Source organism: Punica granatum, chromosome 2, assembly GCF_007655135.1.
Source record: "Punica granatum isolate Tunisia-2019 chromosome 2, ASM765513v2, whole genome shotgun sequence".
In the NCBI taxonomy this organism is placed as follows: domain Eukaryota; kingdom Viridiplantae; phylum Streptophyta; class Magnoliopsida; order Myrtales; family Lythraceae; genus Punica; species Punica granatum.
Genome location: NC_045128.1, coordinates 38545321 through 38572976, shown reverse-complemented (window position 1 = coordinate 38572976; position 27656 = coordinate 38545321). Strand labels below are relative to the sequence as shown.

The 27656-nt window shown below is 39.0% G+C and overlaps 2 protein-coding genes across 5 annotated transcripts; one reads left to right on the top strand and one right to left on the bottom strand.

The window, feature by feature from the left end:
* The first annotated feature begins 653 nt into the window (after positions 1 to 653).
* Positions 654 to 22212, top strand: LOC116197715 (serine/threonine-protein kinase TOR). Of its 3 annotated transcripts, none has more exons than XM_031527944.1 (57): positions 654 to 1010; positions 2052 to 2390; positions 2464 to 2538; positions 2758 to 2930; positions 3357 to 3455; positions 3631 to 3790; positions 3885 to 4028; positions 4688 to 4857; positions 4949 to 5153; positions 5274 to 5468; positions 5552 to 5704; positions 6273 to 6394; positions 6616 to 6718; positions 6814 to 6909; positions 7280 to 7410; positions 8010 to 8112; positions 8223 to 8405; positions 8998 to 9090; positions 9190 to 9225; positions 9853 to 9951; positions 10067 to 10165; positions 10244 to 10406; positions 10939 to 11063; positions 11225 to 11277; positions 11510 to 11633; positions 11723 to 11908; positions 12001 to 12153; positions 12225 to 12377; positions 12641 to 12712; positions 13017 to 13151; positions 13314 to 13375; positions 13486 to 13583; positions 14137 to 14246; positions 14370 to 14543; positions 14624 to 14689; positions 14903 to 14971; positions 15063 to 15173; positions 15613 to 15753; positions 15849 to 15977; positions 16378 to 16540; positions 16956 to 17170; positions 17721 to 17927; positions 18535 to 18648; positions 18727 to 18930; positions 19018 to 19098; positions 19232 to 19306; positions 19394 to 19460; positions 19573 to 19733; positions 19829 to 20002; positions 20133 to 20261; positions 20338 to 20421; positions 20549 to 20610; positions 20689 to 20761; positions 20880 to 21014; positions 21158 to 21331; positions 21535 to 21797; positions 22018 to 22036. In XM_031527944.1, the coding sequence occupies exons 1-57, from the start codon at positions 894 to 896 to the stop codon at positions 22034 to 22036; spliced, it is 7419 nt and encodes a 2472-aa protein (XP_031383804.1). In that variant the 5' UTR covers positions 654 to 893. The 3 variants fall into 3 exon arrangements, with proteins under 3 accessions (XP_031383804.1, XP_031383803.1, XP_031383805.1); XM_031527943.1 differs by having other exon boundaries at positions 655 to 1010; positions 20109 to 20261; positions 22018 to 22212; XM_031527945.1 differs by having other exon boundaries at positions 894 to 1010; positions 6619 to 6718.
* On the bottom strand, positions 22162 to 27044 carry LOC116197717 (inositol-tetrakisphosphate 1-kinase 3-like). 2 transcript variants are annotated; one of them, XM_031527947.1, is made up of 11 exons: positions 26499 to 27044; positions 25606 to 25687; positions 25432 to 25464; positions 24820 to 24940; positions 24369 to 24461; positions 23671 to 23790; positions 23382 to 23558; positions 23110 to 23165; positions 22930 to 23014; positions 22643 to 22817; positions 22162 to 22559 (listed from the first exon to the last, which is right to left on the bottom strand). In XM_031527947.1, exons 1-10 carry the CDS (start codon positions 26651 to 26653, stop codon positions 22732 to 22734), a joined length of 1008 nt encoding a protein of 335 aa, XP_031383807.1. In that variant the 5' UTR covers positions 26654 to 27044; the 3' UTR covers positions 22162 to 22559; positions 22643 to 22731. The 2 variants fall into 2 exon arrangements, with proteins under 2 accessions (XP_031383807.1, XP_031383806.1); XM_031527946.1 differs by having other exon boundaries at positions 22664 to 22817; positions 26499 to 27043.
* Positions 27045 to 27656: the final 612 nt, after the last annotated feature.

Here is a 27656-nt window from a genome sequence, read left to right as displayed (position 1 = left end):
TCCCAATACTTTCAATTGATTCCATTTTGGCCCATGCATTGATTTGTAACTGCATTTTGGTTGCTGAGCTCAAATTGTTCGAAAGCTCCGTTTCTCCTAATCACCAGCACTACTGACTCATCAAGCTAATCGAAATAATGTCTCTCAATTTTCTGAATTAATAGTTCATATTTTCACCTTGCAATAAACTACTTATTGCTGATAATATTAATATATTTAGTGATAAAATAAATAAAAAGATATCACGTAGTGTCACATTTTTTTTCCACAATAAAATTAAATTAAACAAAATGTATAAGCATGTAAAAGTATCCGCCTTGGCCAATTTTTTTTCTTGGATCAATAGTATCATTTTTAATAAATTAATTATGATATGAATGACAAGTTTAAATTGGATTTTTTTTCAAAAATCAAAATCTAATAAATAATTGAAAATTCCATGAGTAAGACAAACGGAAATTAATACATAAATTAACGTCTAATTGCATCTTAAAGTTAATCCAACTAGAAAATAGTAAATAGACGAGGACCAAATTGCATTACATTACAAGCTTAAGGATCATTAAGATTGTCCTCAGAAGTTGAGGGAAGAAAGACATACATGTATGTGTCGCGAAAGCCATAAAGCTCGTAACCACCGTTAAAGGAGCTCACTCAGCTCGCGCAGTCCACGCGCCAGTTGCTGCTGGGGAGCCTATTCTCGTCCTGCCCCTGCTCTGCCTCTGCACCCTTTCAGCCAACCAGAGAATCGAGACGACAGGGAACCGCGAGCTGCCCCTCGATGTCTTGAACGAATTCTTTTCCTCGTATATATTGGGTGATTCATACACAAAGGAGAGGGGAAGGTGGGGTTGGGTTTAGGGTTTGCTTGGTGGCGGTGTTGGGACCATTTAATGGCAGCTGCGTCGCAGGCGCTGCGTTTCTGTGCTCCCGGATCCACCGCCGGCGGCGGCAGCAGCTTCGACACCTTCAATCGGATCATCGCGGACCTCTCCCGCCCTAACCCTAAGGTACACCGAAAATCTCCCTTCATTCAAGCGCTTTATATGCATTAAGATAAGGAACTGCGACCCGGACGGCAATAGGTTTTAACTAGCTGATAGCTCTGAGCTTGTTTTTAAAATTTTTCTTTTAATGTTTTCATTAATTAGAAGTTGAGCTTATAGCTGACTCGAGGCCGAAAAGGTTTCTTAGCAGTATGTCTGTGCTGTGACACGAATCGTTGCCGTGATGTGCTTCCAATGTGAAAGATGTCAAAACTGCTTGTGAGTTGTGCGGAGAAGTACGACGATAAGAAAAGAATTATGCTGCAGTTCTCTCTTAGAGAATCATGGACCGAACTGGGCCAAACTGTGCACCATTTAATTTGCTAATATCATTAGAAAGATAGGGCAAAATGTGATACGGTTAGATATGGGGGAGGGGAAGCTCAAATAGGTGGGATGCACTTGGGCGTGCTGAGTTGCTCTTCCTTTTCAAATTGCCTTCATATTTAATCTAATGTGAAAGGGAGTAAAGAGAAACTGTCTTCTCCATGTTGACTCCTCTTAGCCAAGTTTTGACCATAAATAGCCACTTATTGCTTCCTCAACTGGCCATCATTTAGTACTATCTCAAAGGGGAAAATGGGAGAAAGAAAAATGATTCTTTTGTGATATAATCAGTTGGTGGATGGAATTTTGGCTATTGAGTTTCGTAATTTTAGTTTGCTATATATGTTTCTAATCGCTCCCTTCACTTTACGGCCGATGCTTATATATCAGGAATCCCGGAAAATTTTGTTGCCTGTTGGGACTGCCAATTAAAAAGTTTAAATTCTGAATAGTAAACAATTTGGCTTGGTTAGTTGAATAATACTGAATGGGAAATTTGGAATATTATCTGGTGGTGGTTGTTTTTGTGATTAAAAATTGTTAAATGAATTGAGTTTACAGGACGGCATTAGAAAAGCCAAATTTGTCAGGAGATCATTCTAGGTTCATACAGCAATCGGTGATTATTAGATGTCAACTATTACTCATAACATCTTCTCTTTTGTCTTGCTGAATCAGGAAGGTGCTTCCTTAGCTTTAAGGAAGTATATAGAGGAAGAAGCTCATGATCTTAGCGGGGAAGCTTTTTCACGTTTTATGGATCAGTTGTATGATCGTATCTCGAGTCTTCTGGAAATCAACAATGTTGCGGATAACTTGGGAGCACTAAGAGTTATTGATGAGCTTATAGATGTGAACCTTGGTGAAAATGCTTCCAAAGTTTCAAAATTCTCGTACTATATGCGTATGGTCTTTGATGTAAAACGCGATGAGGCAGTTTTGGTTCCTGCTAGTAGAGTTCTGGGACATCTAGCTAGGGTCGGTGGAGCAATGACTGCAGATGAAGTGGAATACCAGGTTTGTTTGTGGATTACTTTAATGTTTTACACTTTCAGAAAAGTAAGATAACGTAATCTTTTTGTTTCTCTAGTTGAAAAAAGCACTCGATTGGCTTCGTGGGGATCGAGTCGAGTATCGTCGTTTGGCTGCTGTGCTGATCTTGAAAGTAAGAGCCCTATCGATGTTGTTTGATATTTGTATTACTTATGTAAAGGAGTTACGCCATTAAAGAATATATCTTAAGAGCGGAACATGTTTTTCTTACCTAAAATTCTTTCTCTAGAGAATATCACAATTCAAAAAAAAAAAAAAAAAGTCCGCGCTGCTTTGAAATAACAGGCTTTCTTCTTCAAGGATGTACTGGCTTTATGTCTTTTATTTGTAGGAAATGGCTGAAAATGCATCAACGGTTTTCAATGTTCATGTCCAAGAATTTGTTGATGCTATTTGGGTTGCCCTAAGGGATCCAAGATTGGAGATCCGAGAGAAGGCTGTGGAGGCATTGCGTGCTTGTCTTCGTGTTATTGAAAAGCGCGAGACACGTTGGCGTGTTCAATGGTGAGTTCGGATTTTTTAGAGTTGAATCAAGTAGAAATCATAATCGGCATTATTCGCCTTTCCTTTGCCATCTTGATACGGTGGCATACTTATTTTTTCTGATATAGGAAGTGAGAGTTTGCATGTCAAAATACCAAGTAGGTGCATATCATAAAGATGCTATTTTTCTTTAAACTTCTCATTTTATTTTTGATGCAGATACAACTTTCAGTTGCAGCAGCTTAAATAATGGTTTGATGCATTTTGTGCTCTCTAAGACAGTAGAATGTGTAATATGTTTAGCGGACGGGCTTGTGAGGCTCAGCTGCTGCATTGCTGTCTGTGCGAACCTTTTCTTGAGGCGCAACTAGAAAATTTGATCAGTGTACCTGTAAACCTGCCTTACCATATCAAAAAGTAAAAATATGTTAATTGTGCGTTTTACAGGTATTATCGCATGTTTGAGGCCACACAAGAAGGGTTGGCTAAAAATGCTCCTGTTCATAGTGTGCACGGTTCTTTGCTCGCTGTAGGAGAGCTTTTGAGGTGATTATTCATAGGCCTTCCTATAGAGGTGTTTACTTTTTATCAGTAGGTAAATAGAATAATTTCATGTGCTGCTATCTGATTGATCAGCTCAAGAAAGCTGTAGGAGGATTTCTTATTTCTTAGTTAAAATGCAGCCTCTGCTGGTAATGATAATTGAATTTAAAATATGCAGGAATACAGGTGAATTCATGATGTCTAGGTATAGAGAAGTTGCTGACATCGTCGTTAGATACCTGGAGCACAGGGACCGGCTAGTTCGCCTCAGCATAACATCACTGCTGCCTCGTATTGCTCATTTCCTGCGGGACCGATTCAAGACACACTATCTAACGGTTTGTGAACAATGACTTAATTCTATCCTTATTGCTTTGAGGAAGGATATTTGCCAAGAAATAATTGATTATTTATGGCTTCTTTCTCTTTCAGATATGCATGAAGCATATTCTTGCAGTTCTACAAATACCAGCTGAACGTGCAAGTGGTTTTGCTGCTCTAGGGGAGATGGCTGGTGCTTTGGATGGGGAACTTGTGGACTATTTGCCGACAATTACATCTCACTTGCGTGATGCTGTAAGTCTCTTGGCTTTCCAGCAATAAGGGTACTACTGAGTCAATTTGAGGCGAGCTGAGGCATTTATTGCTCGGCTCAAGCTTGATTTAACATGCAAAATTCAAATACGAATTCAGGTTGAGCTGGATCAAGTTTCTACTTGGGCTTGAGCTTGCTTGGTCATACCCGACAGCTTGATACTTGATAACTTGGAGTGCAATTCAGCTTGGTTTTCATTTCTCCTTCAATGACTCCTAAGTAACCTCGGGTCCAACTGCTCGTAAAGCTCGAGATGAGTCTTCTTGACTCGGGCTTGGGATGGAGCTCGAGATTCGTAATTTGAAAATGTAATTGCAATGTTGAACTTGAAATTGTTTGAAAATTGTATAGGAGAAGCTTGGGTGGGCTCTTGTGAGCCTCTTGGCTGACTATTGTTGAGTTCAAACATAGTCTACAGTCAAAAGCTAGGTTTGACCTTGATTGAGCTCGGAAAAATTAATTCAAATTCGAGTACTCGTTTATAGCGCCATAAGCTTGCTTGTAGTGCTAGCTTGCAGAAATTGTTTCTGCTTATACTAATATGATCCTGTTTGCTGCATTCTATCTTCTCTACACTTGGTTTTGTTTTGACTAGAACTGCCTGGGGACCATGATTTTGATTTTACTATTGATATTGTAGATTGCTCCGCGTCGAGGGAGACCTTTACCAGAGGCTTTGACTTGTGTTGGGAACATAGCAAAAGCAATGGGCCCAAAAATGGAACCTCATGTCTCTAGTCTTTTGGATGTTATGTTTTCTGCTGGCCTTTCCATTACACTTGTAGAAGCTCTGGAGCAAATAACTATCAGGTAGATTATGATCTTAAAAATATTTTCTAGATTTGTTTTGGTAAATAGCATGATTGTAATTGTTTTTTGTCTGTTTTTCACTTTATTGCAGTATTCCGTCGCTGCTGCCCACTGTACAAGCCCAATTACTGCGCTGCATATCAAACGTTCTTTCTAGATCCCATCATCCTCAAATAAGGCCTGCTGCTGCAATAACTCGAGGGGGGGTGATAAATCAACCGCAGCAATTATCAGACCATAGCAGCTCAGCCCTCATGCAACTTGCTTTGCAGACACTCGCTCAATTTAACTTTAAGGTCGTCTAATTATGCAAAGAAATAATAGGAAAAGAAAAGAAAATTTTGTGGTCATATACATTTAAAGTTTTTGTAGTTACCTGTAGATGAACCTGTAATTGGACGCTGATTATCTTTCAGGGTCATGACCTTCTTGAGTTTGCAAGAGAGTCAGTCGTAGTATACTTGGATGATGAAGATGGACCAACAAGAAGAGATGCTGCTCTCTGCTGTTGCCGACTGGTTGCAAGCTCCTTCTCAGATGCTTCATCGACACAATTCGGTTCTGGTAGATCAAATCGTGCGGGGGGAAAGCGAAGGAGACTTATTGAGGAGGTATGCTTTCTTTCTTCCTTGATTGTTGGATAATCATTAACATGAGTCCTACGTGTTAACAACTCTAAAATGGGTTTCTGCAGCTTGTTGAAAAAATTCTTGTTTCAGCTGTTGTGGATGCTGATGTTACAGTTCGATGTTCCATCTTTTGTTCCCTGCATGGAAATAGAGGTTTTGATGAATATTTAGTTCAGGCAGATAATCTGAGTGCAGTTTTTGCTGCTTTGAATGATGAGGTACGTTCACCATATTTACCTTCAGTAAAATTTTTCTTTCAGATCATATGGTAGTTCTAAATCTCCAATAATGAAATGGTTATTATTTTGTGGCTTGCTTGCCGTGTTAGTGCTGAAAATTTCACTCCATGAAAATGAGTGCACTCCACAAAACATTGTTACTATATGTTATTCGGTAATAGGAAGGGGAACTTCAATCTTCAGCTTGACTTATTGAAAAAGACATTTTTTTTCTTTTTATCCTGGAAAAACGACAAACAGTAATAGAACAGAGTTTCCTCTGTAAAAGCTGATTTTTATTTTATTTATTCTTGAACTCAATTCTGTTTTCTTTTGAATCTCTTTTTCAATTGTTCTACCTCAAGTAGTGGTAAATTGTCGAACAATCTAGTCATAAGCATAGGATTTGTAGTCATTCTAAATCATGCTTGGTTTTAGTTTAGCAAGAATTAGTTAAGTGCCTCTTTATGAATGTGGTAGACTGTGGTTCAATAATGTTGCTTTCTCCTTATAGTTCCAACTTGTTTTATGTATCGATTAACTGGTTTTGTAAATTTTTTGAACATAGGATTTTGATGTCCGCGAGTATGCAATCTCAGTGGCTGGAAGGTTATCTGAGAAAAATCCTGCATATGTCCTTCCTGCTCTTCGTCGCCATCTTATTCAGTTGCTGACCTATTTAGAGCAAAGGTGATGTGAAACTCTTGCATTACTCTTCTATGCAATTGTTCTAAATCTCTGCATATATGTGTTACTGATCCAAACAATAAAGGAACAGAAAAGAATGAAAGAAGGGATCTCCACATATCGTAAATGGATGTTGTCGAGAAAGTAATCTCAGTTGATCATTCTTGTGGAGTTTTAATTCTTTCAACATTAAGAGTGATTGTTGGTTTCTCTGGCTTTGTCAGCAGTGCAGATAGCAAAGGCAGAGAAGAAAGTGCCAAGTTACTTGGCTGCTTGATTCGCAATTGTGAACGACTGATACACCCTTATGTGGCCCCAATCCACAAGGTTTTAGTAGCTTGCAGTGCTTTTCCAAATGATTACAACTTCAAATCTTCATTTCCTCCATTTGCCTACCAAGTTCTAATTTTTAAATATTTTAGGCACTTGTTGCAAGACTTACAGAGGGCCCCTCCGGCAATGCCAATACTGGCATCATTAGTGGAGTTCTTTTAACAATTGGGGATCTTGCTAGAGTGGTGGGTAATGTTCATGCATTTAATTTGTATATTAATTCAAATTATTCTGTATATTGTTCTGTCTTTCTACAATTATTATATCCCTCCTCTAGTTGTTTTCTCCGGTGAGGAATAGGAGTCGCTGCTTTGTGAATGAACAAGTATACAAGGGTGTACTTGGGTTTTGGTAGGTTTGCGGACCTTCAAAAAGTGAGTTGACCAGAAAAAAGTTATCATAAGGTCACATATATAAGGCCAATCCTACCGGGAAATTTAATAATTTTATGATTCATTATAATTTGTACAAAATTTATTTGTGTTTAATTTTGCCTTATAATTAAATTGTTGTGTTCTTTTCTCATGTGCACTCTCTTGATTTTGGTTTTTTTAGGGAGGTTTTGCAATGAGACAATATATCCCTGAACTCATGCCGTTGATTGTTGATGTTCTAATGGATGGAGCTGCTGTTACAAGACGGGAAGTGGCCGTGTCAACGCTGGGTCAAGTTGTTCGGAGCACTGGGTATGCATGCTACTTTTTCTATCCCAACTGATCACCTCTATCTGCTTTAAGAAGTTGTGTACCTTTTAACACTCTCCTTTCGGAGCACTGGGTATGCATGCTGCTTTTTCTATCCCAACTGATCACCTCTATCTGCTTTAAGAAGTTGTGTACCTTTTAACACTCTCCTTTCAGATGATGTAAAACAGATATCTCAAAAGTAATATGTTGGATGTCTGAATATTTTATGTACGAGTTGCACATTTCTGCTCAAGTTGTGTATTCCTAGTATAAGATTTGGGAGGAAATTGTTTTCTGGGACTTTTGTTTCTAACATTTTGGTCGAGTTATTGGAAGCATGATAAACTCTTCTCTGAAAAGGAAAGAATGAAAAATGGTCTCAGAGTATGATACTTCTTCTCATTCTAGTATAAGATGTTTTGAATGAAAAGGTCCGAGCATAAATTAGTTCTACCCGTGAACTACCTAAATGAAAGCAGTTACAGCCACTTATCTGCTTCCTGTTGAAGATTGTTAATTTATGGCTTAGTAAACTCCTGTTCAAGTGTATCCACTGTGACATTTTAGTTTAGACATAGTTTTCTTTGGTACTTCCACAGATACGTCATAACTCCATATAATGAGTATCCTCAACTTCTTGGCTTGCTCTTGAAATTACTCGACGGGGAGTTAGCATGGTCTACGAGGCGTGAAGTACTTAAGGTAGTTAAACCGATGAATGTCAATCGCTTGTCCACTTCTCTAGTTCTCTAGTTCTCGACATATTCAATTCATATGCTTTCATTGTCCAATTGGTGTTGGGCTTCAACCAGGTTCTTGGGATTATGGGCGCTCTAGATCCCCATGTTCATAAGAAGAATCAACTCAGCTTGCCTGGTTCACATGGAGATGTTACTCGTGCTGCCAGTGATTCTGGTCAGCACATTCAATCAGTGGATGAACTACCAATGGATCTATGGCCATCGTTTGCAACATCGGAAGACTATTACTCAACGGTAGGCTGTGATCTGATATACATAAATCACTTCTCTTTTTTTTTTTTAGTATGTGTATTATATTATATATCTATTTGTCTGAAACTAAACGAGGTACTCTTATGGAGTTCCTGCATACGAACACCTACCAGCTCCACATGCCCATGGACCTCATTGGGCTTATGCAAATTGATTGAACTATATGTCAGTGGGTTTGACCAGTGCTTCAACATCCACTTCATTCTATTAGATAAAATAATCCATTAAATAGAGATTATTGAAGTTAAAAAATTATGGGACAGACTAAAGCCGGTCAGTTCAGTGGAATTAACTCAGAACATTTTGAAAATGAACATGGTGCAAGTGGACTGTCTAGAACGATTATGGAACTATGGGTGCAGATGTCTTCCAAAAACTCATTGACTGGGAGCTTTGGGACTTGATACTCAGTTTTCATCAGACTGTCTTCTGCTCCTTTAATCTTTATGGGAATTGTTGGTTTATCATGCCTAAATCTTTGTGATGTCTATGATTTAACTTGCTTGATTATTCTCCTTGTGTCTGATACCATTAATTAAAGGAACTGCATAATATTCTTTGATGAATGACCCAGGTTGCAATAAATTCTCTCATGCGAATTCTTAGGGATCCCTCGTTGGCCAGTTACCACAACAAAGTGGTTGGATCTCTTATGTTCATCTTTAAGGTATCAGGAATATATATCTCTTCATTTGAAAATAGACTATTTTTCACCTTCCTCTGGTGATATTGCATACTGACAAGTTTCTTGTTCCGGGGAGATCAGTCGATGGGTCTTGGATGCGTTCCATATCTGCCAAAGGTAACTTATCCAATTTATTTTAGGCCACTAGTGACTGTGCTTTACCTTCTATCTAGCATTATATTCATTCTGTTGTATTCTGGAAAAAACTCATTTTGTTGTATACTGAACTCTGTTTACTCTCTTGCCGTGCATGCATCAGCCTCAGTTTTCTCGGTACCTCCACATGCTTCTAATTTGCTGGAAAATATATTTTCAGAAGGAATAAGAGTCAAAGAAATTTGTTGATTCCTGTCTAACTGGTTTAATGGGGGTTATATAACTGCTTTTTTTTTCCTTAATTTTTTTTGGCCACATAGAACAGCTTTCAAAAAGATGCTTTTTGATATTAATGGTCTCTAAAAGGCTGAGTGATATATCTATCATTCACATTTGTCAGGGAGCACCACCAACCATATGTTTTTATCTGACACAGTATCCTCTTAGTTTACTTAATCCCCCACTAGATTCCAAAGCTGCCCGATCATGGTTACTGTTTACTTTGACTGAACTTTGAATTGTTAGATGAGGAGTGCTCTATTTATCTCTTTTTGAAAGACTGAAGTAAACTTCATTTTTTGAATTCTACTAATTCTATTGGTCAGACTTCTAATTATTGAATCCTGAGTTTCTTGCATTTGTTGACAGGTTTTGCCAGATCTCTTTCACACAGTTAGGACTTGTGATGATACTCTGAAGGACTTTATAACGTGGAAGCTTGGAACTCTAGTTTCCATTGTCCGTCAGGTATATTTCTGGACTAAATTATTTATACATACCGTTTCATCTTATGTGCAGACTTTTGTTGCAAAAGGTAATAAACTTGGAGATAATATATAGAACATTCATATGGTGTATGCAGCATATCCGTAAATACCGAGGAGATCTGCTATCCCTAATTTCTGAACTATGGTGTTCACTGAGCTTGCCAGCTTCTAATCATCCTACTCGGGGCTTTCCGGTGTGTATCTCTATTTTCTGGCTTCCTCTCTATGTTGCAGCCCAGTTCAGGGTGTCTGATAGCTGCGAATAATGGCAGGTCCTGCATCTAGTGGAGCAGCTTTGCTTGGCCCTGAATGATGAATTTAGGACATATCTTCCAGATATCCTCCCATGTTGCATTCAAGTCCTTAGTGATGCTGAACGGTGCAATGATTACACCTATGTCCTTGATATTCTCCATACTCTCGAGGTCTTTGGTGGTTAGTCATTTCTTTCTATTTCGATTTTTGTATTCAAATTATAAACCTGGCCTAAAAATGAGATTCAATTCAAAGCAATGAATCTGGTTTGGGAAGCGTATGATATATGTGGAACCACTTTTTGATATTGCAGTCTGCATAAATTCATCTTAATGCTGTCTATGCAAGTTACAATTACCTGTTAAATTCATGTTAGACCTAAAAATTAGCGGACAAATTTGGGTTTAAGTTTTTTCTTAAAGAGATATTCTTCTTCGAAGCAGCTATCATAATTTTTTGAACTCCAGAACTAGCCCAAGAACTAGGGAACTAATGACCTAAGGAATTTTGACAGAGGGATGTCGGAGTTGCAATTTGAAGCTGCCGAAGAAATCTCAAGTGTACTGATAATTGAAGGGGGGTTGGGGGAGGAAGAAAAAAAATTGGGTGCATATTAATTGCTTTATACATGTTTCATTGACGAATGATTTCTCTCAAACTCTTATAGTTAGATCTATGTGGAGATATTCTCATCATGTTTATCCCAGTGCAGGGACCTTGGACGAGCATATGCATCTGCTTCTTCCGGCGCTCATTCGCTTGTTTAAAGAGGATGCTCCTGTGGATATAAGGCGTGCTGCAATCAAAACTTTGACTAGATTAATCCCTCTTGTTCAGGTTAGCCGCTGGTCTTATCTGAGAAGTAAAGTGTTCAGTCAGTATATCCCGTGCTTTCTGGGTCATAATGCCCAATGTTTGACTTCTAACAGAACTCTTCTACTGCTAGATTTCTTTCCTGTACTTGTTTCACGTTATCTGCAAATTATGTATATTGGCAGGTTACGGGTCATATATCTTCTCTAGTGCATCATCTGAAGCTGGTTTTGGATGGGTAAGTAGTCCTGATATCAAAGGAAAATAACTTCTCTCTATTGGTGCTCAATATTAGTCCTTTCATTCTATTTATAGTCCTTTTATGTTATCGGTGATCTTGGGTCAGATCATCTGTGGTTTACTTTCTTAAGTTTTGAGTTGGCATTTGAAAGATCTCTCATAGGATCAACGAGTTGCCACTCCATTTCCTGATACCTGAAATTGTTCATCTTGGATGATTTCCATTGCAGGAAAATTGATGAGCTCCGAAAGGACGCTGTTGATGCACTTTGTTGTCTCGCTCATGCCCTTGGGGAGGATTTCACCATCTTCATCCCATCAATACACAAACTTATAATAAAACACAGATTACGGGTATCTATCAGCTCTTAGTTTCCTACATTGTATTTTCCTTGTTACTTCTCTTTCAATTTTTAATGTTGCTTGTATTGACATATTTGCAGCATAAGGATTTTGGGGAAATTCAAAGCCGTTTGCAGAGATGTGAACCACTAATTTCTGGGAGTACAGCTGCTCAAAGACTAAGTCGTCGAATTCCAGCTGAAGTTATCAGTGATCCCTTAAATGATGTGGAGAATGATCCATTTGAAGAGGGCAGTGATGTGCAAAGACAGCATAGAGTTCGTTCGGTAAAGTCTCAGTGACCACATCTAGTAAATTAATGCTTTGAGCCCATGTCCACCTTGACAGTTAATAACACATTCCTAAAATCTTAATTAAGGTCAATGTCGGTCGGCTTCTTGCTGCTGGCGAAGCTTCTCAACGCAGCACTAAGGAAGATTGGGCTGAGTGGATGAGGCACTTTAGCATTGAGCTTCTAAAAGAATCTCCTTCTCCCGCTTTACAAACATGTGCAAGATTGGCACAGTTGCAGGTGAGGTTAGCAGTTGCCTTTTGCTCCATCATGATGACTGTTGTGCCTGATCAAATTGTTTCCTGCTGCAGCCTTTTGTTGGAAGGGAATTATTTCCGGCTAGTTTTGTGAGCTGCTGGACACAACTGACAGAACCTAGCCAGAAACAATTAGTTCGGAGTCTAGAGATGGCATTTTCCGCTCAGAATATTCCTCCTGAAATTTTAGCAACTCTTCTTAACCTGGTATACCATTCTGTTTATGATGTTCTAGTCCTGATCTAAGTTTCAGATCCTAAGCAGGAACATTATTTATTTATTTATTTAATGATTGAAAAAATGCCGTTGTCTTCTTGTGAATTTTGAACCAAAAAAGAAATGCGTGATAAAATTGTCAGAAAGAGGATATCAAAAGAGAGGATTGTAGGGTGGAAAATATTGTTGTTATGTCTCTGAATGCAATGCCACTCTGTCATGTTGATAGGGCTATGAATTTATTGATTCTGCAGGCTGAGTTCATGGAACATGATGAGAAGCCTCTTCCAATAGATATCCGTCTCCTTGGCGCTCTTGCAGAAAAGGTATGGTTGCTACAGCCTTGTTAATTTTAATTTATGGGTTTAAATGATGTCTGATCTAATAAGTGATACCCGTGCAAGTTATCCTTTCTCTTCTCTTTAGTGTAAGAGTACACATTGAAACTTATCATGGGAACTGTTTAATAACTTAGCTCCATCAATCATATAAAATCCTATCCGGAGCATTATAAGCTATGATATGATCCCACACTGTCACTCTCTGAGGTCTTGGTCCCACTTTCGATATTCACCATTAGAGAACTATTTACCTATTTCCTTGTCTTCTATCTTCTGTTTGGGTGGGCAGTTTCGGGCATTTGCGAAGGCATTGCATTACAAAGAAATGGAATTTGAAGGTGCACGCTCTAAGAAGATGGATGCTAACCCTGTTGCTGTGGTCGAAGCTCTTATACACATAAATAATCAGCTACACCAACATGAGGTATTCTTTGCTTCACATTTTTTGTTTACTGCTGGTCGAAGCTCTTATACACAAATAATCAGCTACACCAACATGAGGTATTCTTTGCTTCACATTTTTGTTTACTGCTGATATCTTAGATACAGCACGTAACTGTAACTCCTATTCTGTTTCTTTCTGAAGGCTGCAGTAGGAATATTGACCTATGCCCAGCAAAACCTTGATGTCCAATTGAAAGAATCATGGTGAGTCAAGAACCTGCAACCGCTTTTCACATTCCATTCTCCTAAAAACTTTAATGCGACCGGTTGTATTTATAGGTGCAAGCTACTCATTGGTGCTTGTGCCTTGATAGGTATGAGAAATTACAGCGGTGGGATGATGCTCTGAGGGCATACACTCTCAAGGCATCCCAAGCAACTAGTCCGAGTGAGGTTTTGGATGCTACACTAGGTAATCTCTCTGTGTAAATTTATTGAACAACAGTTCTTTGGTGATAGTAAGATTTGGTGACAAGAAATTATTATTGGATGGGGCAATACATAAAGAATATTAGTGGATTAATGCTCGGAAGTCACTTTGAATATCACATCTGGAACAACTTTGCTGGGAAATTTTCTGGCCTGGCAATTATTCTGTATCTTCTTTGAATGTGCTCTTCCATTGATCAGATGAAAGCTACCATGTTCCTCAGATGAAATTGTATTACACTCCTGTGTTTTCTACAATTCTAGCCCATGGTTCCTCTTTTAGCCGACACACTATTAGGTTTCAGCCTTTTCTTCTCTTAGACAACTGGACCGTGTATGAGTTGTCTACTTGATGATTATGTTGTAGGTACTACAGAACAAATTGTTTACTTCCATTGCTGTTCTTAGTCATCCTTAAACATAGCAAAGCATCCTCAGTTCGCCCTGCTTAATTTTTTGGTTAAAATTGACTCTCTTTTGCAAAAATTTGCTCGTATCATTTCTAAATTTCTTCTGCTTGGTTCAAATCTTGTTAGGGCGGATGAGGTGTCTCGCGGCACTGGCTCGATGGGAAGAACTGAACAACCTGTGCAAAGAATACTGGATCCCAGCAGAGCCTGCTGCTCGACTGGAAATGGCACCAATGGTTAGCTTATTGTTTCTATGCTATCAGCTTTGCATCTTCATGCCCCTTCAGTATCTATCTTGTTTCTGTTATCTTTTCTTGGGTTTTGGAGAGTTACATGCTTATGTTTGTATCGCTGATCAGGCTGCTAATGCTGCTTGGAACATGGGAGAGTGGGATCAAATGGCAGAATATGTGAATCGACTGGATGATGGTGATGATACTAAACTTAGAGGTTTAGGAAATAATGCTGCTGGTGGTGATGGAAGCAGTAATGGTACATTCTTTAGGGCAGTTCTCTTAGTCCGCATGAGGAAGGTAATGTACATTTTGGAGATGCTCACGAATTTGCGATGCTCATTGTGGATTTATGTCTATGACTTGTAACTTTGTTTCAGTATGATGAAGCACGTGAATATGTTGAACGAGCTAGGAAATGCTTGGCAACTGAACTTGCTGCTCTGGTGAGTCTGCTTGACTTTTTACAATTGTTTCTCTTATGATTACTGGTCTTTCATACATAAGGTTTCTGGATAAAATTCTGGTTTTCTTAGTGGAGAACTTCTACACTTCTAAGGAGACACTGCAGACCTAGGAAGCAGACCTAGGAATAGTTGAATGATTCCTCAAACTAGTTCTTCCCCCTTTCTTTGATTGACTAATCTGCTCCTGATTAGGTTTTGGAGAGCTATGAAAGAGCTTACATCAATATGGTCCGCGTCCAGCAGCTGTTGGAGTTAGAAGAGGTTTCAGCTCATTATTGGTTTGAATGACATAGTTTCAAATACTCTCCTTAGCATCATATCCTCTACTTACATTATGACTATATTATGACAGGTAATTGATTACTGTACTCTTCCAGTGGCGAACCCTGTTGCTGAGGGGAGGCGGGCCCTTATTCGCAATATGTGGTATGACCGCATTAAAGGAGCAAAAAGGAATGTTGAGGTAGTTGACTGCAAAACCACTTAAATTTTCACTTGAGTTCTTCTTAAGCCATACGACCATTCTACCCAGACACAACCCATCTTCTGCAAAGATAACTTATTGAATAGTTCTTTTTCACAGATGTTAAATATATAAAAAAAATAAAAAATGAAAGCATCCAGACTTGTGTGGGAGAGATGAGGACATTACAGTGCAGGATGATACTTAAGCATGTCAACGATTTTATCATATATGTTTAATGAGAGAATGGCAGTGGTCATATAATGTATATATCTTTTTACATATGATACATGCCTTCTGTATTAAATCCATGCAATGAGATTTCCTATGAGCAAGTAAATGTTTATCAGTGTTTTTCCCTGTTATGTTTAACGTTCTCTTACAATGATTACCGGGTATAAAATTTGTTTAAATTTATTCATGGTGCTTAAACTTGTAGGTCTGGCAAGGCCTTTTGGCTGTCAGAGCACTGGTTCTTCCCCCTACAGAAGATGTTGAGACTTGGCTTAAGTTTTCTTCTCTTTGTCGAAAAAATGGCCGGATTAGTCAGGCTAAATCGACCATGATTAAACTTTTGCAGGTAAATGGTGCTAATTTATAGAAACCGCCAAGCATAATTTTGTGTTTGGGTAAAAGGATCTCATTTTTCTATCTTTTGTGTTAAAATCTCGTCAGTTTGACCCCGAAACATGCCATGAGAATGTCCACTACCATGGACCTCCACAAGTAATGCTGGCATACTTGAAATATCAGTGGTCCCTTGGTGAAGATCTTAAGCGAAAGGAAGCCTTTACTCGGTTGCGGGTAAAAATGAATTTACATGAATAATCCTTCTGGCTAAATGTATCTATAGATTTATCGGGGAATTTACCTAAAATGACCCATGGTTTAACCGTTCTGTCAAATCTATCATATACTTTTTTTTTGTCAAATCTATCCCATGGTTTACTTTTTGCATCAAATTTATCCCGATGTTATCCCTCCACTTGCCACGTCAGCACGGCCGTTAGATGTTGACGGAAAAGATAACGTCGTGATAGATTTGATGCAAAAAGTAAACCATGGGATAGATTTGACAAAAAAAAACATATGATAGATTTGACAAAACGGTTAAATCATGGGTCATTTTAGGTAAAAACCCCTAGATTTATCTGTGTCCACAGAGGCTGATCTTAACTTTGCTTGATGGAAAAATCTGTTGTAGAATCTGGCTATGGAGCTCTCAAATGTACCGACTCAGTCAGTTTCTCCTACTGGTCTAATGAGCAGTAAAAATCCTAGTGTTCCCCTTGTCGCACGTGTATATCTCGAGCTTGGGAATTGGCAGTGGGCACTTTCTCCTGGATTAGATGAAGAATCTATTAAAGGTTTTTCCTTTTTTTCTTTGCTTAATATCATTATTAGCTGAGCTACAAAACTGGGAAATGAAGCTCTCTTCTCCTCATAAAAATTGCAGCTTGCCATTATGGTTGTAAACCTTATGTCTCATGGCTATTCCAATACACAACCCCAACACCTAATTACGCTACTCCCATCCACTTTACAACTTCCAGGCCAAAATAAATAAATAAATAAATATAAATCTAATAGTAGTTATTTTGAGGGAGAAGTGAACGACGTTGGCTACAGATTCCCCTTTTCTTGGTCCCTCTCTCCCCCAGTGTAAACATCATTGATAGGGGGTTGTATCCTCTGTCGGTGTTCTTCATTATCTTGTAGGTTCTTTTATTGTTATTAACACGTCCTTTTTGTTTTTTTGGGCAACTATTTTCAATTTGGCAGAAATCCTTAGTGCTTTCGGAGCTGCCTCCAGTTGTGCGCCGCGTTGGACAAAAGCATGGCATGCATGGGCATTGTTCAACACAGCTGTGATGTCACATTATACACTGAGAGGATATTCCAGTATTGCTGCACAGTATGTCGTTCAAGCAGTCACTGGATACTTCCATTCTATCTCATGTGCAGCAAATGCCAAAGGCGCTGATGATAGTTTACAGGTGAAAAATGATTATCTGATGGTACAAATTACGGCTTATTTGCACTGTCAAGTGCGAACTGCGTGTTGATAGGGATTGATCTGAATCATACCGCGAAGTTCCACAAACAATTCTACTGCTAAGATATATTCCATAAACAAACCTCCTGCTGATATTCTGAGTGAAGAGTTTTACTTATGAATTGTGTGAAACTTTATTTCTGGTGCTTATCTATTATTAGTTAGCAAAGTGGCAGCCCTTCTCTCCCTTTAGCAGCACTTTACACCGGTTCAACTCCCTCTGATTGCAAAAAGCCCTGCCTCCATGCTTTCAGTTCTCCTGTTGCATGGATTGGGAAAAAAGTGAATAAATTTACCCATTGAGTGAATAAACCTTGAGTGACTTACTACCAAAAATAAAAGTAACACGTAGCATTGTGACAAAAGGAGTAAAGAAAACCAAGTATGAAGTTGGTCATGAATGTATTTGGCATCCTGAAACATGATAAATTTTACTGCGTAAAGTATATTACCTTACACATTACTAAGAAGCTACTTTCAAATTTCTTCAGGATATACTTCGTCTGCTTACATTGTGGTTCAACCATGGATCTACTGTGGAAGTTCAAAGGGCATTGCAGGAAGGATTCTTACTTGTAAATATCAACACGTGGCTTGTTGTATTGCCCCAAATAATTGCCAGAATTCATTCCAACAATCGTGCTGTTAGAGCGCTCATTCAGTCACTTTTGGTTCGGATTGGACAAAGCCATCCACAGGTCTGATTTACTATGTTGTGGTTTTCTGAATGTTCTAATGTGGAGTATTTTCTTCCCCAAGGAATGGGCCATTTTGTTCCACAACTTCTTCATATTATTTATTTATTTTTTGAAATCTTTTCTATCTGTAGAGGGTTTAATTATATTAAAGAAAGCTTCAAGGGGGAGAATCTACAGAAACAAGAGAGAGAAAGTTCCTCTGCTCCTGAGATTTTTTCTTCTTTCTGACCTCTGTAGTAGGACGGGTAGTTTGCTCAGTATTTTATATTTGTTAGGGGAATTCATCGTGAGAAATTTGGGCTTGGCTAGATTTGTAGGCTCTATATAATGTCTTCCATTAAGACCTACGAATATTCTGGGTTGACTGACAATGTTGAGGATGTACTTGTACTAGAACCGTTTGTAAAAATGAGTGAAGATACTGGAAAGATGGAGCAAGTCAAACAAAATCATATAGATTCGTAATATGGTAGAGATAGTTGAGAGCTTAATTTTAGTCCACTGGAAAGTGCAGTTTCTGCTGGAGCTATGAGACACATTTCCCACTGTCAGTTATCTTCAAAATATCTCCAAGTGTACTGAAGATCTTCAATTAATTTTCTTATAGGCCCTTATGTACCCTCTTCTCGTGGCATGTAAATCAATTAGCAATTTACGCAAAGCTGCAGCTCTAGAAGTGGTTGACAAAGTGCGGCGGCATAGTGGTGATCTTGTCGAGCAGGTGAAACTCACTTCTATTGATTAAAAAGGAAGTATCCACTTTGGTATGCAGATCTTATATGTAGTCACGTCTTTGCAGGCACAGCTCGTGTCAAAGGAGCTAATCAGAGTTGCCATACTTTGGCACGAAATGTGGCACGAGGGATTGGAAGAAGCTAGTCGCTTGTATTTTGGGGAACATAACATTGAGGCGATGTTGAAGGTGTTGGAACCACTGCACGAGATGCTCGAGGAAGGGGCTATGAGGCAGAATATATCTATAAAAGAGAGAGCATTTATTGAGGTTCTGATTCTTTCCTGTTTTAGTAATCAAATTGTTTATCCTTGAGGCATCATCCTGCTCAGTGTCATTTACCATTTCCAATTTCAGGCTTACCATGTTGAATTATTGGAGGCCTATGAATGTTGCATGAAATACAAGAGAACTGGAAAAGATGCTGAGCTTACACAGGTACTAATTCCAAGTGCTTCGTTTCATGAAGAAGAAAGTAGTGTGTGCTTCTGGTGTAAGATGCAGTGGGGTCCAGATCATGTAACATAATGTCTAAATGTGACCTTAAGCTTTTGCATTACATCTTGGGCAGGCATGGGATCTCTATTATCATGTATTTAGACGCATCGACAAGCAGCTTTCAAGTCTTACAACACTAGACCTTCAGGCAAGAATAATATGATTTATCTATCTTTACTTATTCTCTCAAAAACTATAACTCATAGTTGACGTGATATTCATTTGGCAAGAACAGTCTGTTTCTCCTGAGCTCTTGGATTGCCGCGACTTGGAGCTTGCTGTGCCCGGAACATATCGTGCAGGTGAAGTGAAAATCATTTCGGAGCGAATCCTTTGTTTTATTACAATAATTAGAATAATTAAGACTGATATAAAGCATATTTCTGGTCCTCTTATTTTTTTTGTGCCCCCCAGATTTACCGGTGGTAACAATTGCATCATTTGCACCCCAACTTGTCGTCATAACTTCTAAACAACGGCCTCGGAAATTAACAATTCACGGGAGCGATGGTAAGGATTACACCTTCTTGCTGAAGGGACATGAAGATCTACGCCAAGATGAACGTGTCATGCAGGTTCAATCTCCTTAATTTTCTGGAGTTTTCCCTTCATAGTTGAGGATTACGTACGTAATAGTGTTGAAATGTAAATTGACTTTTATTCTTGTCAGCTTTTTGGATTGGTCAACACTCTTCTGGAGAATTCCAGAAGAACTGCTGAAAAAGATCTGTCTATTCAAAGATATTCTGTGATCCCATTATCACCAAATAGTGGGCTGATTGAGTGGGTTCCAAATTGTGACACATTACACCAGCTGATCCGTGAGTATAGAGAGAACAGAAAGGTAATTCTATCCAATTCATGACTCATTACACCCCACCCCCCCCCCCCCCCCCCCCCCCCCCCCCCTCTTTTTTTTTCCACTTTCTTAGAGAAACCTGTTTTACTAGGTCCTAATTGGTGCATCTTCTCAGATTACCCTTAATCAAGAGCATAAGTATATGCTAAGTTTTGCTCCAGACTACGACCATCTGCCCTTGATAGCGAAAGTCGAGGTGTTTGAGTACGCTCTGCAAAATACAGAGGGCAACGACCTTGCAAGGGTATGCTATTCAAATTATGCTTGCCGTTTATGCATTCGGGTTGCATCTCTGTTTATTACATTATGGCTTTTCTTAGGTTCTTTGGTTGAAGAGCCGCACGTCTGAAATCTGGTTAGAGAGGAGGACAAACTATACAAGAAGTTTAGCAGTCATGAGCATGGTAACTTTTTGCCTTTTCATTAATAAATTTGTCTTCAGATTCTTCCACATGAAATATTGCATGAAAATACTGGTTTACTATGACAAAATATTACATGACTAACATTTTGGAGTAATTTTTATTGCAGGTAGGATACCTACTTGGCTTGGGTGATCGACACCCAAGCAATCTTATGCTGCACCGCTTCAGGTAAATCATCTTTAATGAAGCATTTTTGCATTGGTGGTTAATTTTATTATTTATCATACTAAACTTGCTATCTTACAGTGGGAAGATCCTACATATTGATTTTGGCGACTGCTTCGAAGCTGCAATGAGTCGAGAGAAGTTTCCTGAAAAGGTAGGTTTGACTTGCGGCAGTCTTGGCTAGACCTGGTCATGATTATCTTCCATGCGATAGTTACCTGACGCACTTACAACTTGAAATAGTTTGTGAAATAATTTAATCGATGGCACAGGTGCCTTTCCGCTTAACAAGAATGCTCGTGAAGGCAATGGAGGTCAGTGGGATCGAGGGGAACTTCCGCTCTACATGTGAAAATGTTATGCAAGTGCTTCGAGCAAATAAAGAATGTGTCATGGCTATGATGGAGGTACAGCTTCCTCGGAAGAGAAAATACTACATGAGATTTTTCCTTGAGCATGCTGAAGTTTTCCAGCCAAACAGGAAAGAAATAAATAAATGAATAAAGGAAATGACAAAAACTGATTGTCTTGCTACTTTGTCCTAATTCAGGCCTTTGTCCATGATCCCCTCATAAATTGGCGTCTCTTCAACTTCACTGAAGTCCCTCAAATGGCAACTTTCGCAAACACCCATGCCCCACCTGTCGTTAATGCAGAGGAATCTGCTCAAAATAAGGAACTTCCTCAGCCTCAACGAGGTGCCAGGGAAAGGGAGCTTCTTCAGGTATTGAATACTTCTCTGGTTTTTCTATTTCTATTTCATGTGCTGAAAATGCATTTAGTCTCTTGCCTTGTTCAGATGGAAAGAGGCTACGGCTCTCGCTTCATTTTCTAATTTCTGACAAACGTTGGAATACTAAGGACTTCCAAGACGTTACTTAACCAAAGCAACTGCCTTTTGTTTTTCTTCTTCTCCTATTGATCTAGGCCGTTAATCAACTCGGTGATGCAAATGAGTTCTTAAATGAGCGAGCTGTGGTAGTGATGGCTCGAATGAGCAATAAACTCACTGGCCGCGATTTCTCCACATCCTCTGTCTCCGCCTCATCTCCTCAACATCACATGGATCATAGCAACTTGATCTCAGGGGATTCTCGTGAAGTCGAGCATGGTTTATCTGTTAAATTGCAAGTTCAGAAGTTGATTATCCAAGCTAGATCACATGAAAATTTGTGCCAGAACTATGTTGGGTATGATGTTTCTTCTCGTCACTCATTTCTGTTGGTTTTTTGAGTTTTAACATTTAAAAGAAGAGTAATCCTTTTGCACAAGTCATGGGAAAATTACAGCCGGTTCAACTGGACTAACTTAAGGTTGGGGGATCTGTATTCCTAAATTAGAACCAGGAACTAATGTAATGCTCTTGATTTCTCCGAGCTTCAAATGACTCTGGGTATCTGCTCATTTCAGGTGGTGTCCCTTCTGGTGAGCTGAAGACACAATGGAATGCTGTATATCTGCTGTAAATACGCTAAAGTGTAGTTTTTGTAATTCATTATGTACAGATGCACTTATGACCAGTTACAAGAACATGATTGTACAAAGTGTGAGCAGTTGAATCAATAAAACCCCCTGTGGCTGCAGTTTGAACTGCCACTTTATTTACAAGCGTCGTCTTTGTTCAGTTCATCTAATTGATCGACCATATTTGCCAAGCCTGCAGAACACTCACTAACAAATCTACCCAGCCAACACTGACCGAGCACCCAATGCACTTCCATCACTTCAAGGTTTAAATTGACAATGAGATCGCAACTTCCCAGGTTACAAACAAGAAGAGATTTATCCGTTCAGGTCAACAGAGATTCAGGAGTTGCAAGGTCCTGATGGAAACAAAGAAAAGAGAGACACTAACAGAGGCAAAGCTACGCGAATCTGTGTATGGTTAGAAACTTGGGCCTGCTGCCTTTCCAATTGCAAAAACAAAGGCCACCAGAAATGAGCTCATGTACCTACAGAAACAAGTAAACCGAAACCATAAGTGGATGACAATTTAAACAAAGACCATACACCGAACCCGTATTATTGCCTCTACCTCAGAAAATGAATCTTATACCAGTCAGTTATTGGTAGCTAAATTAGATTTAGTTCTTCAGTATGCTATGCAGATGAAATGGGGACTGGTTAAGTAGTAGGCCTCTTCTTATGTCTCCCGAGGCTCAGCAAAAAATCAGTGAAAATGTTCTCGTAATCAGGCATCTTCCCATAACCTGCATCGGGGAAAAGAATGAAAAATAGACTTTAGTTTTATGACTCGTTAGTGTAGAGATTTCTACAAAGATCTCGCAGTAAGTAATCATCCCATTCTGGAGTTTCACTTGCCTGGAAAGTAATTGATGTCAATGACATAGTATGTATCTCGGGTCCCATGCTCCCGAATCATATCTATGTTGAACAGCCGAAGGCCCTAAGATATTTCAAGGGACAACCATATGAGAAATAGAGAAAGGAACATTAAGCAAATGACAGAAAAGGAAAAAGGAGAATCATAATCAAAATTACCAGACGGGAACGGAGTTCCTTCGCAAGCTTTTCCAGCAAAGGTCTTGGAGGAAGTTCTGCAATGATAAATGGCAGATTTACTGGTGTTAGGACAGATCTCTGTATCTCCATCAAAGAATCGTCACTAGTGCAAAACATGACTTGAGAAAGAAAATGATGATCTACAAAATTTGTGCTTTATGATCGACTTGGACAGAGAACCAATAGGTAAACAAGCCACAGATTCAAGGATCCGATTCAAGAACACAATCAGAGAGTTAAATTTTGCTCACCAGCAATTCCTGGGTCCAGTTCTGCATCTTCAGCTGAAGCTGCAGCACAAGAAACCCTAGGGAACCGCAAAAAACCACCAACTTTCAAGAGCTCCTGCTCACTGACGTTTGGTAGAGAGAAACGCCTGACAACTTTTATAGCCTCCCCAACGATGTAAATTTTAAAGAGAAGACCACCTACAATGACGAAAACACGAAATGTTCCAATAAGTTTATGGAACACTTTTCATTCATATCACTGGGGGTGAGAGCAGGTTTGGGGGGACCGAGGAACTTTGACTTGGCATACCATGATTGATGAACTCTTGTAAAACCAAAGGAGGTTCAAGCTCTGACAGAGAGTTCTGATCGTAAGCCAGAAATAGTTCATGCGACTTTGCACTTCCATCCACCACTAGCGGTTTAGCCACTGAAATGAAAATCATTAGGTCTGCCCTCAAAAAAAACTTCATAGGCATATGTCCAAATGTACATTATCAAGTAGGTGATAAAAACAGCAAATGTGCATACCCTCAGTTATGACATATTACAATGAATAACGACAGTGTCTTGTTAAAAGACTGTTTATCCTAAGCATAAATTTACAAAGATGTGCAGCACTGAAGTGTTACAAGTTGATATTCCAACAGTCCCCGTATGTAGGTTGGGCTTTACAGGTGCCACTGAACTGAATTTATTACATCACAAAAGCAAAAGCAACAATTAGAGTAACTGCTAATAGGACTGCCATTTGTCAAAACTCAAAGGCAGAAACCATATCAAGTAAATCAACCATATTTCCTCAAAGCTCTAGCTGGTAAATTCTCAGCTAATAAATAATATACAGATATTATATCTTAAACAACCCGAGAGAAATTGTAATTTTCTAGTTATACTTAATGCATCAACAGGCAATAACCATGCTATAATCACATGTACCTCTCATATGTGTGTATACCTAGATAATATAACCGTACTCTTCATGATAATATGCTCAATAACACGTACCTAGTGGCAACTTCAGGCCAGCCACCTCAACAGCATGTGCAATTGATTGTGGATCCTTCTCGATAACCAGTTGCTTCGGAGTCCCAACTTTTCCTAAGACATGATTTGAAAACAAAAGACAATCAGTACTCTTTAGTGAACTAAATCTTTTGAGAATTCAAAGGCAATTAACTCATCTAGAAAACTCTTCAAACAAACAATTCATGAAATAGAATTACCGTTGCCGTTAACCCCAAAGGGTTCGCGCAAGTGGTTAGGATGTGCTTACACTTTTGTGAGTAGCTCACAAGGTCATAGGTTCGAAACCCCCCTGCGCGCGTAGCCCTTGGTAAGGCCACCCCACACATGTGCTAGCACATGGACTTATCTGGATCCATGTGCTTGTGGGGTGTTCATGGGCCCGGGGAGAATAAACTCCTCGTTATAAAAAAAAAAAAAAAAAAAAAAAAACCATTGCCGTCACAAAAGTTTAGCTCTGCCACATCTTCTAGCATGGATTGGCGATTTTGTAAATGTTCTATAGCATCAGGTGGATCGAGCACAGTTACTTCAGGGTGCTTTTGCCGGTACTCCTACAAGGCAAAGGAGATCGTTTGGACTTCAGGGAGCACGATTACCTCACATCTCATTCACTAAGCTTAGGGATAGGGTGACAGATCAGTATAAGCTAATTGCTAAAATATTCACAGAACCAACAGAGATTAAAAAAGTGATGACTCAAAAATAAAAAGGATAAAAATTGCCAACTCAAAAAATAAAGAAGCTCGTGCGAGAAGTTTCTTCTGACCAACAAATACCAAGGCAAGTTATTCCTAATGCCCAAGTAAATTTGTCAATTAACCAGGTTCTCGATGACCCAATTTCAAATATCTAGTGGTATTTCATGATTAGATATCAACAATTCTGCACATGATTATAAAGGGAGGTAAGTTTAAAATTGGTGGTCGCCATCAACATCAATTGGTTTCCAGTATTAATGCAGATATCATACTCCCATAAGCTAACTTAGGGATTAAGTGGCAAAACAAATGGTCTGAGGCTCTAAGCGTTTAAAGAGACAAACCTCAATGATCTCAGTCCACTCTTTTCCCAATAGCTGGAATGATGGAAGAAGTAATTAGATAAGGAAGTGATATTGCCTCCATTAAAATAATAAGGTCAAAGAAAAGGCATAATAAATTGGAATACTCAGAAAGAAAGTTTTCTTTCATGTCTTCCTTAAACTCCTGGTACTAACCTTGTGTAGGACAACATCAAAAGGACCTTGATCTGCTAAGGGCTTGTTACTGTCAATAGCAACAAAAAATATCCCCTTGTTTCTGCACCAAAAACAACATCAATTGATACAAGTCATTTTATATCTACAACACATTAAAGATACTTCTTCAAGCCAAAAAGATTAAACCACTGGAACAGCAACCGAGTGGCAACCGTAATACGGTCAAATTAAGGACACTTCAGAGTAATTACGAAGAACTTCAGGGCAGTTGGGAAAATAAATAGACAAAATCTAGCTATTCAACTTTTTGAAAAGCAAAGGTTGGCAGGTTTCAATTTAAAAACAACAGAACAAAAGACCAAAAATTGACTTTAACGTCCCCAAGTGGGGGACTAATTCCAAAGGCATATTGACAGAGAATATTCCCATGCATATATTAGGCCAAGAATTCCAAAGATTCCCAGATACCACTTGAGTGCAATGCTGATGAAAAAAGTCAAGCTAAAATAGTTGTATCCTTTGCCCGAAAGCGACTTTTTGATACGCAACGAAATCTTTGCCCTGATGGACAGAAAGTAGCTAACATATCGTATCCACACTTCAAAACAACTTTTGTCAAATGACAATCTCGGGTCAAATTCGGTTCAATCTTTCACCAATCCTGAAGACGTTAAAATTTCGATACTCATATACTATCCCACCGATTCATATTTCAAAGGGGCAGAATTGTATCCATTTGCTGATACAATGCAAAATGTCACATTTGATTTCGAGCTGGCGTAAATTCTATACTTTCACCAAACTCAGAGATAAAGAAATCACTCAAAGACACTCAAGAACCGATGCCCATCAAGCTCCAAGAATAAGACTTGCATACACAAATAAATATATGGAGCTAAAGATTTACAGACCTCGCAAGAGCTTCAAATTTTGGCTGCAAGAAGCTATTTTTCTTCTTGGAAGTCAAAGCGTACCCAACCACCATCTTCTGCAAACCTACATCCTTGCCCTTCTTTGTCTCCTCCTCTTCTTCTCCTTCGCTAAGAATCTCGGCGTTCACCCTCATGGCTGATTCCCACAAAATAGAACAACCCCAGAATTTTTCGGAACCGCTCTCCTGGGCCTTTCCCGAGTGTGCCCGTAAACCATGAACCACAGACGATGAGCTTCCAACACTCTTTAAGTGTTTCACACCCAATGCCCAGAATGGAGTGTGCCCAGATGAATCTTTCCCAAGTCCTCTGATTTTCTTCGTCGCCTGCTCCCAAGAAACTCAGTGATTCTTATTTGGAGCCCTCTGATCTCTCTTCGGAGAAGTGAAGAGGGAGACTTTCCGGGTGTGGGGGAGTGACGAATGAATATATATATATATATATACAGGCGCGCAGAGAAGGGAGGCAGGCAGAGGAGCACAGAGAGAGAGAGAGAGAGAGAGAGAGAGGATTTTGCAGAAGAATAGTTATTTTTAGCAGAGGGAGGGAGGAAATTGCCATTTTGACTGATATTTGGGGTCAAAGTGGAAGAAGCTTTGGAAGCTTCTCTACAGTAAACAAATTCCCCCCAAATCTATTATAATATAATATATATATATACACACAATATTTTTTTTCAGTTATATTGAAAAGTTTATGAGTTTAATATAATAAGTATAAATATTAATATTTAATAAAAGAACTCGAGTAATCACACAAAATATTGAATCTAAAACTTTTAGGTTTATTGGACGAGGGCATGCGTTATTGCGTTACTCCCATTTGAAAAACGAGGGCCAAGCTCTCCCCGAGGTGCAAGTGAAAACGAGGGCAGCTCGATATGATTATTATTATTTAGAATGTGATAAAATTCATACGGGATCACGTTTTGAAATGTTTGTGAGCGAATCGTCCGACAAGCATATGATTAACATGCCAGTCCGACCTCTATGACTACTGAACTAAAAAACTCGATTGTTTCTTGCATGTTTGAAATATAAAATATCTTATATTTAGTAGAGAAGAGATTGAGATAATTTCCCGTCACGCTACTGAAAATGTACATAGAAAGGGTGATGCATACGGAAATGTTAATAT

What these genes read in the sequence shown, in the direction of transcription:
- LOC116197715 (XM_031527943.1), top strand. Translation starts at nt 894, where the DNA reads ATGGCAGCTGCGTCGCAGGCGCTGCGTTTCTGTGCTCCCGGATCCACC. An exon ending in CATCTCACTTGCGTGATGCT is followed by an intron (nt 4,029 to 4,687) that starts GTAAGTCTCTTG and finishes TTGATATTGTAG; the next exon opens with ATTGCTCCGCGTCGAGGGAG. An exon ending in TCTTAGTCCGCATGAGGAAG is followed by an intron (nt 14,544 to 14,623) that starts GTAATGTACATT and finishes ACTTTGTTTCAG; the next exon opens with TATGATGAAGCACGTGAATA.
- LOC116197717 (XM_031527947.1), bottom strand. Translation starts at nt 26,653, where the DNA reads ATGAGGGTGAACGCCGAGATTCTTAGCGAAGGAGAAGAAGAGGAGGAG. An exon ending in AAACTTTTGTGACGGCAATG is followed by an intron (nt 24,462 to 24,819) that starts GTTTTTTTTTTT and finishes ATCATGTCTTAG; the next exon opens with GAAAAGTTGGGACTCCGAAG. An exon ending in TGACATCAATTACTTTCCAG is followed by an intron (nt 22,818 to 22,929) that starts GCAAGTGAAACT and finishes TCCCCGATGCAG; the next exon opens with GTTATGGGAAGATGCCTGAT.